We start from the raw sequence: 18,258 nt of genomic DNA on the forward strand, positions 1-18,258 counted from the left end.
GAGCAGAAATAGCCTTACCGGCTTACAGGAGGTTCAAGCACCAGACAGTGACAACAGGACCAACGAACACTAGAGATAATCAGATGGCAATAGGCAAAGTTAGGAACTACTAACAGAAATCAAGGTTTTATTGCAGCATCTGAACCCAATTCTCTGACAACAGCAAGTCCTGGATACCCCAACACACCAGAAAAACAGGACATGGATTTAAAATCACTGGTCTTGATGCTGTTAGAGGAACACAAGAAGGACATAAATAAATCTCTTAAAGAAATACAGGAGAAGGTCGGGGGCCGCCAGTTAGGTAGGATGGGCAACCTCAGGTACGGAGATATCCCGAGTCTAAGATTTCTGGGGATGCAAATCGCCGAGCTGCAGCCTGCGCCCAGGACTGGGGCAGATCAGTGGTTCATCTGTGTGCCAGCGAGGCATGGGTCCTGTGCACTGCAGGGTGCCTGCGGGAGCCCCACTGCCATCTTCGCTCCCTGACAGAGCAGACAGGCAGCACCAGGTTTGATTTACACAAACAACCCAAGTATAACACTGCTTGGGGCAGGATACACCAGAGTTCCAACAGCACCCAAGAGGAGAGCAGCACTTCAGTAATCTGTGCCAGGGGAAACCCAGTCATTCAGTGGTGCAGAAATAGCCTTACCAGCTCACAGGAGGTTCAAGCACCAGCCAGTGACAACAGGATCAACTACCGCCAGAAATAACCAAATGGCAAAAAGGCAAACATAGGAACACTACTAATAGAAATCAATGCAATGTGGCAGCATCTGAACCAAATACTCCAACAACAGCAAGTCCTGGATACCTCAACACAACATAAAAACAAGATCTGGATTTAAAATCACTTGTCATGATGCGGTTAGAAAAACACATGAAGAACATAAATAAATCTCTTAAAGGAAATCAGGAGAAAACAGATCAAAAGTTAGAAGCACTTACAAGGGAAATACAAAAATCATTTAAAGAAGTTCAGAAGAACATGGCTCAAAAGATAGAAGCCAATAAGGAGGAAATGCAAAAATCACTTGAAATACAGGAGAACTTGGGTCAACAGGCAGAAGTCATGAAAAAGGAAAGACAAAAATCTCTTAAATAATTACAGGAAAACACAAACAAGGAAATGAAGGAACTGAGCAAAACCATCCAGGATCTAAGAACAGAAGTAGAAACAACTAAGAAATTGCAAAGGGAGACAACTTTGGAGATAGAAAACCTTGGGAGGAAATCAGGGGCCATAGAGGCAAATATCAACAACAGAATACAAGAGATAGAAGAAAGAATCTCAGATGCCAAAGATACCATAGAAACCATAGACTCAACAGTCAACAAAAATGCAAAATGCAAAAAGCTTGTAACCCAAAACATCCAGGAAATCCAGGACACAATGAGAAGACCAAACCTAAAGATTACAGGCATAGATGAGAGTGAAGATTTACAACTTAAAGGGCCAGCAAATATCTTCAACAAAATTATGGAAGAAAACTTCACTAACCTAAAGAGAGAGATGCCCATGAATATACAAGAAGCCTACAGAACTCCAAACAGACTAGACTAGAACAGAAATACCTACCATCACATAATAATCAAAACCCAAAATGTACTAAACAAGAATATTAAAGGCAGTAAGAGAAAAAGGCCAAGGAACATATAAAGGAAGACCTATCAGAATTACACCAGACTTCTCACCAGAGACTATGAAAGCTAGAAGATCCTGGGCAGATCTCATGCAGACTCAAAGAGAACACAAATGCCAGCCGATACTAATATACAGGGCAAAACTCTCAATCACCATAGATGGAGAAACCAAGATATTCCATGACAAAACCAAGTTCACCTAATATTTTTCCACAAACCCAGCCCTACAAAGGATAAGAGGAGGAAAACACCAATTCAAGGAGGGAAAAGTCACCCTGGAAAAATGCAAGATAGTAACCTTCTTTCATCAACCCCCCAAAAAGATAACCAATCAAATATAAAAGATAACATCAAAAATGACAGGAAGTAATAATCACTATTCCTAAATATCTCTTAACATTAATGGACTCAATTCCCCAATAAAAAGACATAGACTAATGGACTGGATATGTAAACAGGATCCTACATTTTGCTGCATACAGGAACACACCTCAGTGTCAAAGACAAACACTACCTTTGAGTAAAAGGCTGGAAGATAATTTTACAAGCAAATGGTCTGAGGAAACAAGCCAGAGTAGCCCTTCTAATATCAGATAAAATTGACTTTCTACCTAAAGTCATCAAAAGAGACACTGAGGGACACTTCTTGCTGGTCAAAGGAAAAACACACCAAGAAGAACTCTCAATCCTGAACATATATGCTCCAAATGCAAAGGCACCCTCATTCATAAAAGAAACTTTACTAAAGCTCAAAGCACACATTGCACCTAACGCAATAATTGTGGGTGACTTCAACACTGCACTTTCCTCAATGGACCAATCAGGAAAACAGAAACTAAACAGGGACACAGTGAAACTAATTGAAGCTTTGGAACAATTAGAGTTAACAGATTAACTAAAGCAAAAGAATATACCTATTTCTCAGCACCTCATGGTACCTTCTCCAAAATCGACCATATCTTTGGTCACAAGACAGACCTCAACAAATATAAGAAGATTGAAATAACCCCATGCCTCCTACCATATATTTGGTCACAAGACAGACCTCAACAAATATAAGAAGATTGAAATAACCCCATGCCTCCTATCAGATCACTATGGAGTAAAAGTGGTCTTCAATAGCAACAAAAACAACAGAAAGCTCTACTCAATGTTCAATACTCTATTCAATGATACCTTGGTCAAGGAAGAAATAAAGAAAGAAATTAAAGACTTTGTAGAATTTAATTAAAATGAAGTCACAACATACCCAAATCTATGGGACACAATGAAAGCAGTGCTAAGAAGAAAACTCATAGCCCTGAGTGCCTCCAAAAAGAAAATGGAGAGAGCATACACTAGCAGCTTAATGACACACATGAAAGCCCTGGAGCAAAAAGAAGCGAATTAACCCAGGAGGAGTAGAAGGCAGGAAATCAGCAAACTCAGGGCTGAAATCAATCAAGTAGAAACTAAGAGAACCATGCAAAGAATCAACAAAACCAGGAGCTGGTTCTTTGAGAAAATCAACAAGATAGATAAACCCTTAGCCAGACTAACCAAAGGGCACAGAGACAGTATCCAGATTAACAAAATTAGAAATGAAAAGGGAGATATAACAACAGAAACTGAGGAAATTCAAAAAAATCATCAGATCTTACTACCAAAGCCCATACTCAACACAACTGGAGAATCTGGAGGAAATGGACAATTTCCTAGACAGACACCAAACACCAAAATTAAATCAGGATCAAATAGATCATCTAAACAGTTCCATAACCGCTAAAGAAATAAAAGAAGTCATAGAAAGTCTTCCAACCAAAAAAAGTACGGGACCAGATGGCTTCAGTGCAGAATTCTATCAGATCTTTAAAGAAGACCTAACACCAATACTCTTCAAACTGTTCCACAAAATAGAAACAGAAGGAACACTACCCAACTCGTTCTACAAAGCCACAATTACACTGATACCAAAACCACATAAAGATCCAACAAAGGAAGAGAACTTCAGGCCAATTTCCCTTATGTATATCGATGCAAAAATACTCAATAAAATTCTTGCCAACTGAATCCAAGAAAACATCAAAACGATCATCCACCACGAATCAAGTGGGTTTCATCCCAGGGATGCAGGGATGGTTCAATATAAGAAAATCCATCAGTGCAATCCACTACATAAACAAACTCAAAGAAAAAAAACAAATGATCATTTCATTAGATGCTGAAAAAGCATTTGACAAAATTCAGCATCCTGTCATGCTAAAAGTCTTGGAAAGAACAGGAATTCAAGGTCCATACCTAAACATAATTAAAGCAATATACAGCAAACTGGTAGCCAACATCAAACTAAATTGAAAGAAACTTCAAGCAATCCCACTGAAATCAGGGACTAGACAAGGCTGCCCTCTCTCTCCATATCTTTTCAATATAGTACTTGAAGTTCTAGCTAGAGCAATTAGACAATATAAGGAGGTCAAAGGAATACAAATTGGAAAGGAAGAAGTAAAATTATCACGATTTGCAGATGACATGATAGTATACTTAAGTGACCCAAAAAAAACTACACCAGAGAACTCCTACAGCTGATAAACAACTTCAGCAAAGTGGCAGATTATAAAATCAACTCAAGCAAATCAGTTGCCTTCCTATACTCAAAGGATAAAGAGGCTGAGAAAGAAGTTAGGGAAATGACACCCTTCACAATAGCCACAAACAATATAAAGTATCTTGGTGTGACTCTAACCAAACAAGTGAAAGATCTTTATGACAAGAACTTCAGGTCTCTGAAGAAGGAAATGGAAGAAGAAGACCTCAGAAAATGGAAAAATCTGCCATGCTCGTGAATTGGCAGGATTAATATAGTTAAAATGGCCATCTTGCCAAAAGCAATATACAGATTCAATGCAATCCCCATCAAAACTCCAACTCAGTTCTTCACAGAGTTAGAAAAAGTAATTCTCAAATTTATCTGGAATAACAAAAAACCCAGGATAGCTAATACTATTCTCAACAGTAAAAGAACTTCTGGGGGTATTAGTATCCCAGACCTCAAGCAATACTACAGAGCAATAGCATTAAAAACTGCATGGTATTGGCACAGGGACGGGCAAGTGGACCAATGGAATAGAATTGAAGACCCAGAAATGAGTCCACATACTTATGGTCACTTGATCTTCGACAAAGGAGCTGAAAACATCCAGTGGAAAAAAGATAACCTTTTCAACAAATGGTGCTGGCTCATCTGGAGGTCAGCATGCAGGAGAATTCGAATTGATCCATTCTTATCTCCTTGTACTAAGCTCAACTCCAAGTGGATCAAGGACCTCCACATAAATGCAGACACACTGAAACTAATAGAAAAGAAACTGGGGAAAACCCTTGAGGACATGGGCACAGGGGAAAAGTTCCTGAAGAAAACAACAATAGCTTATGCTCTAAGATCACAAATTGACAAATGGGATCTCATAAAATTACAAAGTTTCTGTAAGGCAAAGGACACCTTCAAAAGGACAAAACGGCAACCAACAAATTGGGAAAAAGAACTTCACCCTACATCTGATAGAGGGCTAATATCCATTATATACAAAGAACTCAAGAAGTTAGACCCCAGCGAACCAAATAACCCTATTAAAAATGGGGTACATACCTAAACAAAGAATTTTCACCTGAAGAAATTCCGATGGCCTAGAAGCACCTTAAGAAATGCTCAACATCATTAGCCATTAGGGAAATGCAGGTCAAAACAACCCTGAGATTTCACCTCACACCAGTCAGAATGGCTAAGGTTAAAAACTCAGGATACAGCACATGTTGGTGAGGATGTGGAGAAAGAGGAACACTCCTTCACTGCTGGTGGGATTGTAAGATGGGACAACCACTCTGGAAATCAGTCTGGCAGTGCCTAAGAAAACGGCATGACACTTCCAGAGGACCCTGCTATACCTCTCCTGGGCATATACCCAGAGGATTCCCCAGCATGCAATTAGGACACATACTCCACTATGTTCATAGCAGCCTTATTTATAATAGCCAGAAGCTGGAAAGAACCCAGATATCCCTCAATGGAGAAATTGATACAGAAAATGTGGTATATATATATACAATGGAGTACTATTCAGCAATTAAAAACAATGAATTCATGTATTTTTTTTAGGCAAATTGATGGAACTGGAAAATATCATCCTAAGCGAGGTAACACAATCACAAAAGAATACACATGGAATGCAACCATTGATACGTGGATATTAATTAGCCCTGAAGCTCTGAACACTGAAGATACAATTAGCATATCAAATGATTCCCATGAAGAAGGAAGAAGAGGGCCCTAATCCTGGAAAGGCTTGATCCAGCATTGTAGGAGAGTACAAGGACAGAGAAAAGGGAGGGGGAAAGATGGAGAATGGATGGAGAGAAGAGGACTTATGGGACATATGGAGGGGGGACTGAGAAAGGGGAAAACTTTTAGAATGTAAACAAATAATATAGAAAATAAATTTAAAAAATACAAAAAAGAGAAATGTTCAACATCATTAATCATTAGGGAAATGCAAATCAAAACAACCCTGAGATTTCAGCTCACACCAATCAGAATGGCTAAGGTTAAAAAGTCAGGTGAAAGCAGGTGTTGAAGAGAAATGAGTGGAACTGGAAAATATCCTAAGTGAGGTGACCCAATCACAAAAGAACACACATGGTATGTACTCTCTTATAAGTGGATATTAGCCCAGAAGCTCGGAATACTCAAGAAACAATTCCATATCAAAAGATGTCCAAGGAGAAGGAAGGAGAGGCCCCTGGTCCTGGAAAGGCTCAGTGCAGCAGTGTAGTGGAGTACCAGGACAAGGAAAGGGAGGGAGTTGATTGGGGAAAAGGGGGAGGGAAGAGGGCTTATGGTACTTTCTGGGATGGAGGAACCAAGAAAGAGGAAATCATTTGAAATGTAAATAAAGAATATATCTAAGAAAAAAAGAGATTTTTGTGTTTTCTCATTAAGGGCTTCTAGCTGTTTGCCCGTGTTGTCCTGTATTTCTTTAAGGGAATTATTTATATCCTTCTTGAAGCCCTCTATCAGCATCATGAGATGCGATTTTAAATCCAAATCTTGCTTTTCCAGTTTATTGGGAGTATCCAGGACTTGCTGTCGTGGGAGAACTGGGTTCTGACGATGCCAAGCAGCCTCAGTTTCTGTTGGTAGGGTTCTTGTGCTTGCCTTTCCCCATCTGGTTATTTCTGGTGTTAGCTGGTCTTGCTGTCTCTGGCTGGACTTTGTCCCTCATATGGTCCTGTAAACTTGTGTCAGCACTCCTGGGAGACCAGGTCTCTCCTGGCAGGACCTGTGCACAGAAGGCTGTGGAGCAGCCCCAACTCCAGAGTGCAGATGGAGACCAGAGGATCCTGTCTCAGCTGCTCCTCCTTAACTGAGCCCTGTCTGCTCCTAGCTGGTCTGTTCTGGACAGTTATTGGAGAGAAAGTGGAAATCTCATCTCTGAGCCCAGAAGTGACATCACTCCTGGGATCCCAGGTCTCTCCTGGTGGGACCAGTGCACAAACAGCCCATACCTCTGTCTTAAAGGAAGTCCAGATTATTGGATCAAGTTAAGCAGAATGTACTTTTCATTTTTTTAATTTTTATTTTCTATATTCTTTGTTTACATTCCAAATGCCTTCCCCTTTCCCTGTTCCACCCTCCCCATAAGTCCCATTAACACTCTTCCCTCCACCCATTCCCCAATCACCCCCTCCCAATTCTCTGTCCTGGTACTCACCTACAATGCTGGATCAACCGTTTCCAGGACCAGGGCCCTCTCCTTCCTTCTTCTTGGGAATCATTTGAGATGCTAATTGTGTCTTGAGTATTCAGAACTTCTGGACTAATTAATATCCACTTATCAGTGACTGCATTCTATGTGTATTCTTTTGTGATAGGGCTACCTCACTTAGGATGATATTTTCCAGTTCCAACCATTTGCCTAAGAATTTCATGAAGTCATTGTTTTAAATAGCTGAGTAGTATTCCATAGTGTAAATATACCACATTTTCTGTATCCATTCCTCTGTTGAGGGAAATCTGGGTTCTTTCCAGCTTCTGGCTATTATAAATAGGGCTGCTATGAACATAATGGAGCATGTGTCCTTATTACATGCTGGGGAATCCTCTGAGTATATGCCGAGAGTGGTATAGTGGGGTCCTCCTGTAGTGTCATGCCCAGTTTTCTGAGGAATCACCAGACTGATTTTCAGAGTGGTTGTAACAGCTTGCAATCCCACCAGCAGTGGAGGAATGTTCCTCTTTCTCCACATCCTCACCAACACCTGCTGTCTCCTGAGTTTTTAATCTTAGCCATTCTGACTGGTGTGAGGTAAAATCTCCGGGTTGTTTTGATTTGCATTTCCCTGATAACTAAGGATGTCGAACATTTCTGTATGTGCTTTTCAGTCATTCAATATTCCTCAGGTGAGAATTCTTTGTTTAGCTTTGATACTTTTCTATAGTGGGGCATTTTGCAAGATGATTTCAATGTACCCATTTCAAAGGCTTTGCTATGGGAATTGCCACATGGAAACTACTTTCCCAGAGTTCTACTGTGCTTAAATATGTAAGAAAATTAAGTCATTTGCTCTAAATTTGATCCCCATCTGACTGCCGCAATCCAACTGTCCCAATTTTCATTCTAATCTCTTTGCAGTCCACTTCACTGTCAGTCATGATACCACAGGGACACGCCCTTCCTCCACTCCCAACAGAACCTAAATTTAATGAGAATCTTTTAGCTGGTAAGTGTTACTTATAAATTATAAGCAAACAAAAAATATATAATTAAAGATAACAACAGTGAAACCATTTATTACTTTATAATAGAGAATGAATATTTGAACCAAAAACAATGGGAATGCCATACAAATAAATTTTTCATCTTATATTTCAAAACTCACTACAGATATTACACTGTTTTTAATGATGATTCACCTGTATATGATTTGTGAACAATACATTGGGCAGGGGACACAAAATATCTCACAATAGCACTAGGAGATGTCTGCAAAATAATGGGAGTTGTGGATTAGGATCATGTTAGCTCTAGAACAAGACATATTTCAGTTCTGATAAGGGAAGAACTGAAGCAATTGCCAGATCTCTTAGCATCAGACCTTCCCTCAGCATCTCATCTACTCCTTCCACTTTCCCTCAAAGAATCTAAGTCCTCTTGTTTTCTGTATGTAAGTTCTCATTGACTCTGATTTTTATGAGATTTTTTTTTTTTGAGACAGGATTTCTCTGTGTAGTGCTGGCTGTCCTGGAACTCACTCTGTAGACCAAGCTGACCTCAAACTCAGAAACTCACCTGCCTCTGACTCCCAAGTGCTGGGATTAAAGGCGTGCGCCACCACTGCTCGGCTTTTTTTTTAAGATTTATTTTTTATTTATGATATGTTGAGTACACTGTACTTGTATTCAGACAACAGAAGAGGACTTCAGATCTCATTATGGATGGTTGGGAGCCACCTTGTGGTTGCTGGGATTTAAACTCAGGACTGTTGGAAGAGCAGTCAGTACTCTTAACTGCTGAGCTATCTCTCCAGCCCCTGATTTTGATGAGATTACTTCTTGAACACAGCTGCCTTTCTCTCCAAGGGACCAGGACGTGAGTGTCACACTGTAGAGGATTGCTCTAGGCTGTGTCCAGTATCCTCCTAGCCCTCTCCATTGTGAATCCTACAAAGTTGAAACCACTATTCCATTGTTTGCTCTCCAGGAATTCTCAGGTGCACACATTCTATGGCAGAGACCAGCTCCTTGCCTGCTCAATGATGTCCAAAACCATTCCTTGAGGGTTCATTTCAGATCCAAGCCAAAGTGGAAGAAAGGCAACTATGTTCAGGGGCATCTTAGGGCTGAAAACTCTGTGATTCAGTGTCCTGGATGAGCTCTGGTCAGCAGATAAGGAAGATATGGGTAGATCCAAATGAGTGTGTTTGAAATTGGCTCAGGTTTCCAGAATCATGGTAGGCTTTTTTCTTTCCCATGACTGTTTTGGCAGACAATTCCAGTTTCTATGCTCTGAACTTCTTCATATCTTAGCATCTCCTGGCACTAGGATTCCCCAGACCACATGAGCACTTAATTTTCTTTTTCATGTTACCTTACATAATAGTTCAATTGATGGTTTCGTTTTTTGATAGTTGGTTTTAATAAATGTGAAAATGCCTGGTACCTAGGATGTAATCTAGAACTACCATTTGTGCATGAAATCAATCATTTTGAAAGTTCATAAAACATTATTGTTTGTAGAAAAACTCTACAGGCAAATCCCTTAAAGTTGTAAAATAGACTAAACTCTTTCCTGTCCTCAGGAATCTGTGCTCAGCATTTCTACATCCTGATCATTTGCAAAAATTTTATTATACCACTGTTCATTTTGCTTAATATTAGCAACAATGGATTCCATAGTAGAACCAAACTCAATGATATTAGAAATGATATTACAAACTCTACCCTCATATGTACAAATGAAGCCAGCAGCATGCATGGCCACCAATGAACCATTAGAATCAAATACTGGGGATCCAGAAGACCCACCAAAAAAAGTGGTGTCATAAGTAATCACATCAGGGTTGTGAATCACTTCCTGGAAACTTCTTTGTGTGAACATATGGATAAAAGATGTAGGGAAACAGTAGCCTGCTTCTTCTCTTGACTGAAAATTTTCCTGACATCTTCCTGTTCTATTATATTGAGGGACCACTGCACAGCCATCAGTAGACTTCTTTTCTCCCTCAGGATGGCCAATGATATAAATCAGCCCACTATGTGGTGCAGGTCCTATTCCATTATACAGTCCAGCAGGTACTTCTTTTCCATTTTCCTTCAATTCCAGGACAGCATAGTCAAGATTTTTATCAGATATCTCAAACCAAGGTTTAACAACAAAAATCTTGTCTTCCATTAATGCGAACTCTTCGTAATCAAAAGTCACCTTTACACACTGACTAATTATGCTTGCCCACTCACTCTCATCTATGCCTTTACCCACAATGCTAGTTATCACATGCCGACAAGTCAAAATGTACAGTCCTTTAAAAACAAAGCAGGTGGCACAGCCCTCATTTCCATTGTTGTTCCACCACAGGAACCCAACTGAGTCACTTACCCTAGAAAGATGCTTGACCACTTTAACAGGAGTAGAATTTTTTGTCTTTTTCCCAAAGTCTTCTTTATGTACTTTGAATAAGGAAGCATTCTTTATTTTCGCACTCATTTCCTTGATGTATGCTCTAAGTTTTTCTCCTTCTTCTTGCAATGTAGGGTACTCATCCACAATGTAGTCTTCTAGCTTATGGAAGTTTCCATTCTCTAACCCAGAATTCTGAGTGACAGGCACTACCCTACGATTCTTTGGTAGCTCAGTCTCAATCTGACAAAGCTTGTCCTCTAACTCATCAATTGGCTGAGTGTTTTCTATGACGGTGTCCAGGTCACTAATGAGTTTCCAATCGTCACACTCTATGAAAGAACAAAACCTGCCATCCTTCCTCAGAATGTCCCTGATGGTCTCTCCTTTGGAGCCATAGACACAGAGTTTATTTCCTGGTTTGTGAAGTTCCCCACACTTTAGAATCTTTTTCTTCTTACTCCCAATTGCATGAATGTAAAATCGCACATAATTGGTAGATGCTTGGTCCTGTGGTTCTAATAATGGTTTAGTTTCTTCTGTTTTTTCTTTACATTGACAAAATCTAATGGACACGTGGCTGCCTTGTGGTATACAGCAGAGGGGCATGCTAAGGTTTAAGTACCCTTCGATTCCTTGTATGCCACACACCTGCATTTCTTTGCCCTTTTGACTTTCTATCACTTGTTTGATAGCCTCGAGAGAGTTGAGTGCTGTATATAAGCTACTTGTTTCCCTATGTGTGAGCTTCTGTTTCATGTTTTTGTGTTTCCTAGAGTTCACATCCAAGGTGATGTCAATTGTCTTATTTGGGGGAGGAGTCTGATCTTGTTGAATATTTTTAGGTGAAAGTGGTTTTTGGTCCCTGGTTTTGGTTATATCCACCGACATGTTTTTGGAGTTCACTTTTACTTGGGAAATACTGGGATCATCTGCTCGCCTTTGGGAACCTGAAAATAAATGGTAGATACTTATAACTCTGATAACTCTAGTCCTGTGTTTTTAGTGTTAACACACAATTCATATGGGAAATTCAGTACCAATCTCAAAAGAACAATAAGTAGAATTAAATCAAGGTTCACCTTTGGATCCAAAATTCAACTTATTATCAAAACAGAGAGAAAAGCTCCTTTTGTTACACATGATACATTTTTCTAATTTAAAAAAAATTGGAGTGCAGACACAAGTATTATCCAGATACCCAAAGGTCTGCCAGCTTCCTGTATGGCATGCCAAGTCATTTTTATTATCTTTCATATACATTTAATCTTATCCAAGTGTAAGATATATTACAAAAAAAATTTTACTAAGCTATTTATTTAGCATTAATTTTCTTTTAAGGTTTATTCATTTTCTGTATATGAATATTTTACCTACATGTGTTTGCATTCCAGTGGCATGCCTGGTGCCCGCAGTGGTCTAAAGAAGGCATCAGATACCCTTGAATTAGAGTTTCTAGTGTTTATGAACTCACCATGTGAGTACTGGAAATCAAACCCAGTTCCTCCTCAATAGCAGCAGGTACTCAATAATCTGTGTTTTACTTAATAATTTGTGAAACAGAATCTTGCTATCCAATTGATACTTCCATGGAATTCACTATGCAGCCCAGTTTCTCTTCAGACTCACAATTTTCATGTCTCTTTAGTACTGTGATTCAGGCAGCATGTATCATAAAACACATGCACACTATTTTCTTCATCATATAAATTCCCTATAAATTAATATAAGCACATGAAATGTTTGTCACATCCTATGTACATAGATACCAACACACAGTAGATTTTAATACAACGTCTCATGTCTTTTTTTGTATTTGACTAAAGTAAAATCTTTTGAAAATTTTCATCATCTCCTATTTTTGTAAGACTTTAAGAACCAAAAAAGGGGAAAATGGGAGGTCATAAGTCAAATTTCAGAAATAGGAAAGTCTCAATGAAAACGCTTGACAGTACCTCAAATTACTTGAGGATGTGGGTCTCTGGGAGCAACTGTGGGGTGCTTCTTCATCAAGCCTGGTAAGAACCAGCCTAGAAACATGTTGGCAACATTCTCTATGTTGGATCCTGGACTGTTTAAGTTGATAATGGGCATGGGTTCACTGTTCTCTACTCTTGACTGCAGATGCAACACAACTAACTCAAGGTCTTGCTGCTATGACTTCCTTCCTGTGATGGGTTCTAACAAACTGTGAGCCAAACAAATCCTTCCTATTTTAATTTGCTTTTGTCTGATTATTTTACCACCATGACAGAAAAAGGAACTAAGGTAGAAGTAGTCTTAGTTTTCCTGAAAGACCCATTAGCCCCAAGTCATATTCATCATGAGAAGCCAGCAAAGTCACTCACTGGTATTGGGAGTAGCAATTGTTGGAGTTTGGTTAAAAATTAAGCCTGTCATCTTTGTAATGACACTAACATTCTCAATTAAACAGAAAAAAAAAGAATGCAAAGCAATACAAATCTACTCTATTAAGGCATACAGTCTCTCAAAATGCATCTCTGCAGTTTATATTTGGTCAGACTCTTCTGTAGTCTAGATTTGGTCAGAAATATCCTTTTGCCCACATGGCAATACTGTAATAGACCTCCATGTATTTAAATATTCCTGGATAGATATAGGTTATTTTTTATTTTTCCTTCCATTTTTTTGAGGCATTATATAGTTCACTCTAATCTCAAATTCAAAATCTTCTATTCTCTGCCTTGGAATGCTGGGATTGCAGCATTGTGCAGCTGTTTCTGCCCTGACGCACTGAAAGTGAAAGAGAGATCACATGAGTTCCTCAAGCTTGCTTTTACAGATGAGGAGAGAAATAAACACAACTCCACTTGTCATGGATTGTCTAGCTACTTCCATGCCTTGCTTTCTAAAACCTAGATACAAAAAACAAAGGAAAAGGTCTGACATTGCACCTCAAATGCCTGACACTTCTCAGTTGTCTTGATGTAATAAAGGAACATGTTAGTCTCAGAGGACACAATCATTTGTCAGGACAGAGCCCGAGAGTACAGGGCTCTGAATATCTCAGCAAACTTGCCCAGGTCTTCATCACAGGCTCAAGAAACTCCGTTCTCTCTTTTTTCTTCATAAACAAAGTGAAACCAAAAATCTTCCTTAATTACCAATAAATTTTAAGCTAAGAATAAACATAAAATTTACAGTTTTGTAAACTGAAAAGTACTAAACAAATATAGGCTATTATGACTGAAGAGGTCAATCATACAACATTTTGATGCAATTAAACAGTATTAATTTCATTTGCTTCACAAGTTGGTATGACATACTATATTTAATCAGTTTTATTAATGTTTTAGACATGATTGCAGTAGGTATTATTTCTATTAAAGATCAATTTGATAGGGCTGAAAACTGTAATACAATTCCCTGTCTTTGATGACATTCATCAAACTAAATAAAGTGGGTAAGAAAGATCTAGAGTGTGTCATTGTCCCAATCAACAATGAGGCAGTTTCTTAGCACTAGATCCTATGAGAGCTAGAACCCATGGTGGCTAAGACAGCTATTAGTATATTCCACTAGCAACATTTATAGACATACATGAGAGAAATAGTCATTGCTTGTTTTTCCTTGTATTCAATGGGATCTTCTGTGATTTGTGCTTCTTACAGCTCATGGTGGCTTAGAGATGAAATGGATAACTCAGCTGAAACACAAACTCCAAAATGATTCAAGTTGGGATGGGAATTTATTTCAGTGGTAGACTAGCAAGTACCAGGCTTTGTCCTCAACCTCCATATAAAGGAAAAATGGTCAAGTTGTGGAAATATCTGCATACAGAGTAAAAGATGAACTGGTGGCAACAGCCCAAATTTTACCCCTTCCCTAGGCTACATATTCTGACTCACAAGCTTTCCCAGATATAGGTACTAGGGACCCCATGTAAAACACCACTCACTGCCCTCTAACTCTCCTTAGAGACAGCTCAGCATCCCCAAGTCCTTATTCACCCTAACTAAAAGTCAGAGAAAGAATATCTAAGTTACAAAATTAGAAATGAAAAGAGGACATAACAACAGACACTGAGGAAATGTAAAGAATCACTAGGTCTTACTGAAAAAACCTGTACTCCATAAAATTGGAAAATCTGAAAGAAATGGACCATCTATCTGTTCTCGATAGATGTCACTTATCGTGATTAAACAATTAAAATAGACCTATAACACCTAAGGGAATAGAAGCACTCATTAAAAGCCTCTCATTTAATAAAAGCCCAGGGTTAGATGGTTTTAGTGCAGAATTCTTCCATATTTTCAAAATAGAGCTAATGCCAATACTCCTCAAATTATTTCACAAAATGGAAAGAGTAAAAACATTGCCACACCTGACACTACTAGTGATATTCTGCTATACTTGCTCAGCATAATCATCATCAGGGAGTCTTCACCCAGCAATTGATAGAAGCAGATGCAGAGACTCACAATCAAGCATTGGGTGGAGCTTGGGGAATCCTCTAGTGTCAAGAGCCATACTGGGACAAAAATATACTAGCAGATGATCATCTTGAATTGGCCTGCTTTGGATTATTATATTATCTGCAACAGGTAAGGCCTCATTAGGCAAGGCTGTGAGGGACTCATTTTAGGAAAGATTCCTGCTATTAATATGCTTCTCCTGTTATTATTAAACATATATAATAATCAGTAAATAATAGTACATACCTTTGGAGCAGATCTCTGCAGATCCACAAAGATGTACTGTCTAGTAGTGATGCTATATAGACATATAGATGACTTAAGTTTCAATGATGTTCCTATAAGAATTCCTAAAATTATATCTGTGATTATTATGCTCTTTTATAGTGGGTCTTTTATATTAGGTCCTTTTCTGATAGTCAAAACTGCAATGAGAACTTTGTCAGTCTCCCAAGTGTTACCAGTTAATTGCTCTTAGATGGTAACCAGACTTTCTCCTACTCAGAGCACATTCCAAGAAGTTGTGAAACAATTAACCAAAGGTCATAAGAAGGGAACTAGGATTTGGTGTTAGGACAGAAGATAAAATATTGACTGGCTTTATCTATACATAACTTAACTAATAACTTAGTTATGGCTTTAAACTTTCAATGAACTTGTGAAAGACAAGTGATAGATGTTTAGCTAGATAATTACTTCTAATGGATGCGCATGTAAGCATTCTATGTTGTAAACTTCTATTTCAACTTATGATTTGATTTTTGTGTGAACTTGTAATAAACTTTGTAACATGTGATCATGTATCCTGAAAGATGTATAAGTACTGAAGACAAAAGAGAGAAACTCTTTCACTTTTTCACATTCTCTCTCACTCTCTCACCTTTTATCTTTACCCTCTTAGAAGAATTTTTCCCTTTCCCCACTAAGGATCTTTCTGCTTTTCCCCTTTGATAGCTTTCAAAACTATCAACTTGGTAGTAAACTCATTAACCACTTCTTTAAGTGTCCCATTTTTCTCCCTGTGACTTCTGACTAGCAGAATGAAAGTTAAAGCCCAGCAGTTCCTGCTGAGAGAGAACAAAGACCACATTGTTTAATCTTCTGCTGTTAGGCTATAAGTATTAATCACCTAAGCCAGCAGTCTTTCACCTTCAGAAAGAGCAAGACAGTTTCTAGGATGTTTTAGAAGTTATCATCAGCCTTTCAGTACACTTAGAGAGCTAGAAAGCCCTGAGACCCTCAGACTTTAAAGCCATCCATCACCAGAGTCCTACTCGTGACTCCATCACTACCTTCTCTCCTGGCCAGGAGGCTCCCGGCCTTTAGAACTCTGGAAGGGGTGGGAGGCAAGGATTGCAGAAGCCAACTGGGTCAAACACACTACAGAATCAACAAACATGACTTCCTAGGGGCTCACAGAGACTGAACCGCCAAGCAGAGAGCAGTCATGGGACAGACAGGCTTCCCAGCATATATGTCACAGTTGTGTAGCTTGGTCTTCATATTGGACTCCTAACAGTGATAGCAGGAGCTGCCTCTGAATCTACTGTCTGCCTTTGGGACCCTTTCCTCGTATTGGGCTGCCTTGTGTAGCCTCAGTAGGAGATGATGTGCTAGTTGTACTACAACTTGATATGCCAGGTTGGTTGATACCCATGGTAGGCTTACCCTACTCTGAAGAGAAAAGGAAGAGAAGTAGATGGGGGTGGAAGGGAGAGGAGGTAAGGGGGAAGGACTGGGAGGAGAGCAGGGTTGGGAACCTGTGTTAGGGATGTAAAAGTAATTAATTAATTGATTGATTATTTAATTAAAATAAATAAAAACTAAGATCTTAAACTCTGGTGAGGAGAGATGAACTGGGTGGATCCTAAATCCTATCTTTCCCCTTCATCTTTACCTTGCTTGTCTCAGACATCAACAGTACAAGCAGTTTATCTGCAAAGATAATCACCCAAATGAGAAGAGCAGAGCTTCATGTGTCCCATGAAATACACTGCAATACAAACATGTATTGCACTGTACCAAACACTATATATACCAAACGCAAATCATCTGTATTAGCTAATCCCCACCATTGCCATGGAAAGCAGGGTCTATATAGATTTTGTTTTGGGGTATTCTTGACAAGGGAGATGATGCATTCAAACCCATAGATGGAAGTAAATGGAGAATTCAAATGCAGATACCCTACAAAGGGTCTGCAGCTTGGAAACTTAAAACTATTTTCTACTTACACTGATGTTAAAATCTGCTGTTGGTTTAATATTGAGATGATACGGCCAGGCAAACAGGAATGAGGAGAACCATGTCTTGTTCTGAAAACGAAAGAAATTGGTAAGAAGCATCTAAAAGCAATATGGAAAGTTTCTCCAAGATGTCAGTTAAGGACATTAGTTACTGCTTTAGGTCCTTTGTTTGAAGTGGCATTTCCCCCTGCTGTCTCAGCAAAAGAGAAAAAATAGTTTGAATGACAACATGAAACCTCCAACAGTGGGAAAGGGGACTGTTCCCAAGTCTGTTGCCTGCCTTCAGGGCCCTTCTAGGGCTAAGAATCACTAGACCACATACCATCAAGGAGAATGAGCGCACACTTCTTCAGTATGTCACCATCAGCAGACACAGCCCAGCAGTCAGTGGTGTAGGCAGTGGCCAGATTTCCATAAGCTGCATCACATAGTTCCCAAAGCTTGCTTAGAAAGCATGAATTATTTCTACAGAGATAAAACTTTCATTTAAAAATGACAAAACTCCAGTGAGCATATTTTGGAGAATTTATATTTACATTATTTCCTAACCAAAAAGAAAAAAGGAGGTGGAAACAATACCTATCATATAGCAAATAATTTTTGTTTTTAAGGTTTTTTCTCAGTTGTGTGTGTGTGTGTGTGTACACATATATATGAGAATATATATTCTTTCTTTTCTGAGACAATGTCTCATGTAACTCAGGCTGGTTTTGGACTTTTGAACTCCTGATCCTTCTGTCTCCACCTTTTAACAGTCTGGATTACAGAAATGTACCATCA

The 18,258-nt window shown here is 39.0% G+C and overlaps 2 protein-coding genes across 9 annotated transcripts in view; both read right to left on the minus strand.

The window, feature by feature from the left end:
• LOC127689338 (serine protease FAM111A-like) overlaps window positions 1-18,258 on the minus strand; it is a 98,754-nt gene that overhangs the window by 25,515 nt on the left and 54,981 nt on the right. The window lies entirely within an intron of this gene.
• The window catches only part of LOC127689399 (serine protease FAM111A-like), a 90,767-nt gene continuing 80,947 nt past the window's right edge, over window positions 8,439-18,258 (minus strand). For 2 of the 7 annotated variants that reach the window (XM_052189059.1, XM_052189068.1), the window contains exons 2-3: window positions 17,467-17,547; window positions 8,439-11,746 (exon numbers count right to left, since the gene is read on the minus strand). In XM_052189059.1, the coding sequence (XP_052045019.1) occupies window positions 9,975-11,687 (1,713 nt within the window). In that variant the 5' untranslated portion in view covers window positions 11,688-11,746; window positions 17,467-17,547 and the 3' untranslated portion in view covers window positions 8,439-9,974. Of the gene's footprint in view, window positions 11,747-12,270; window positions 12,511-14,357; window positions 14,452-17,466; window positions 17,548-17,800; window positions 17,859-18,258 lie in introns of those variants that run through there. The other 5 variants (XM_052189043.1, XM_052189050.1, XM_052189089.1 and 2 more) reach the window with 4 other exon arrangements.

The sequence above is a fragment of the Apodemus sylvaticus genome, chromosome 1, assembly GCF_947179515.1.
Source record: "Apodemus sylvaticus chromosome 1, mApoSyl1.1, whole genome shotgun sequence".
Taxonomy (NCBI): Eukaryota; Metazoa; Chordata; class Mammalia; order Rodentia; family Muridae; genus Apodemus; species Apodemus sylvaticus.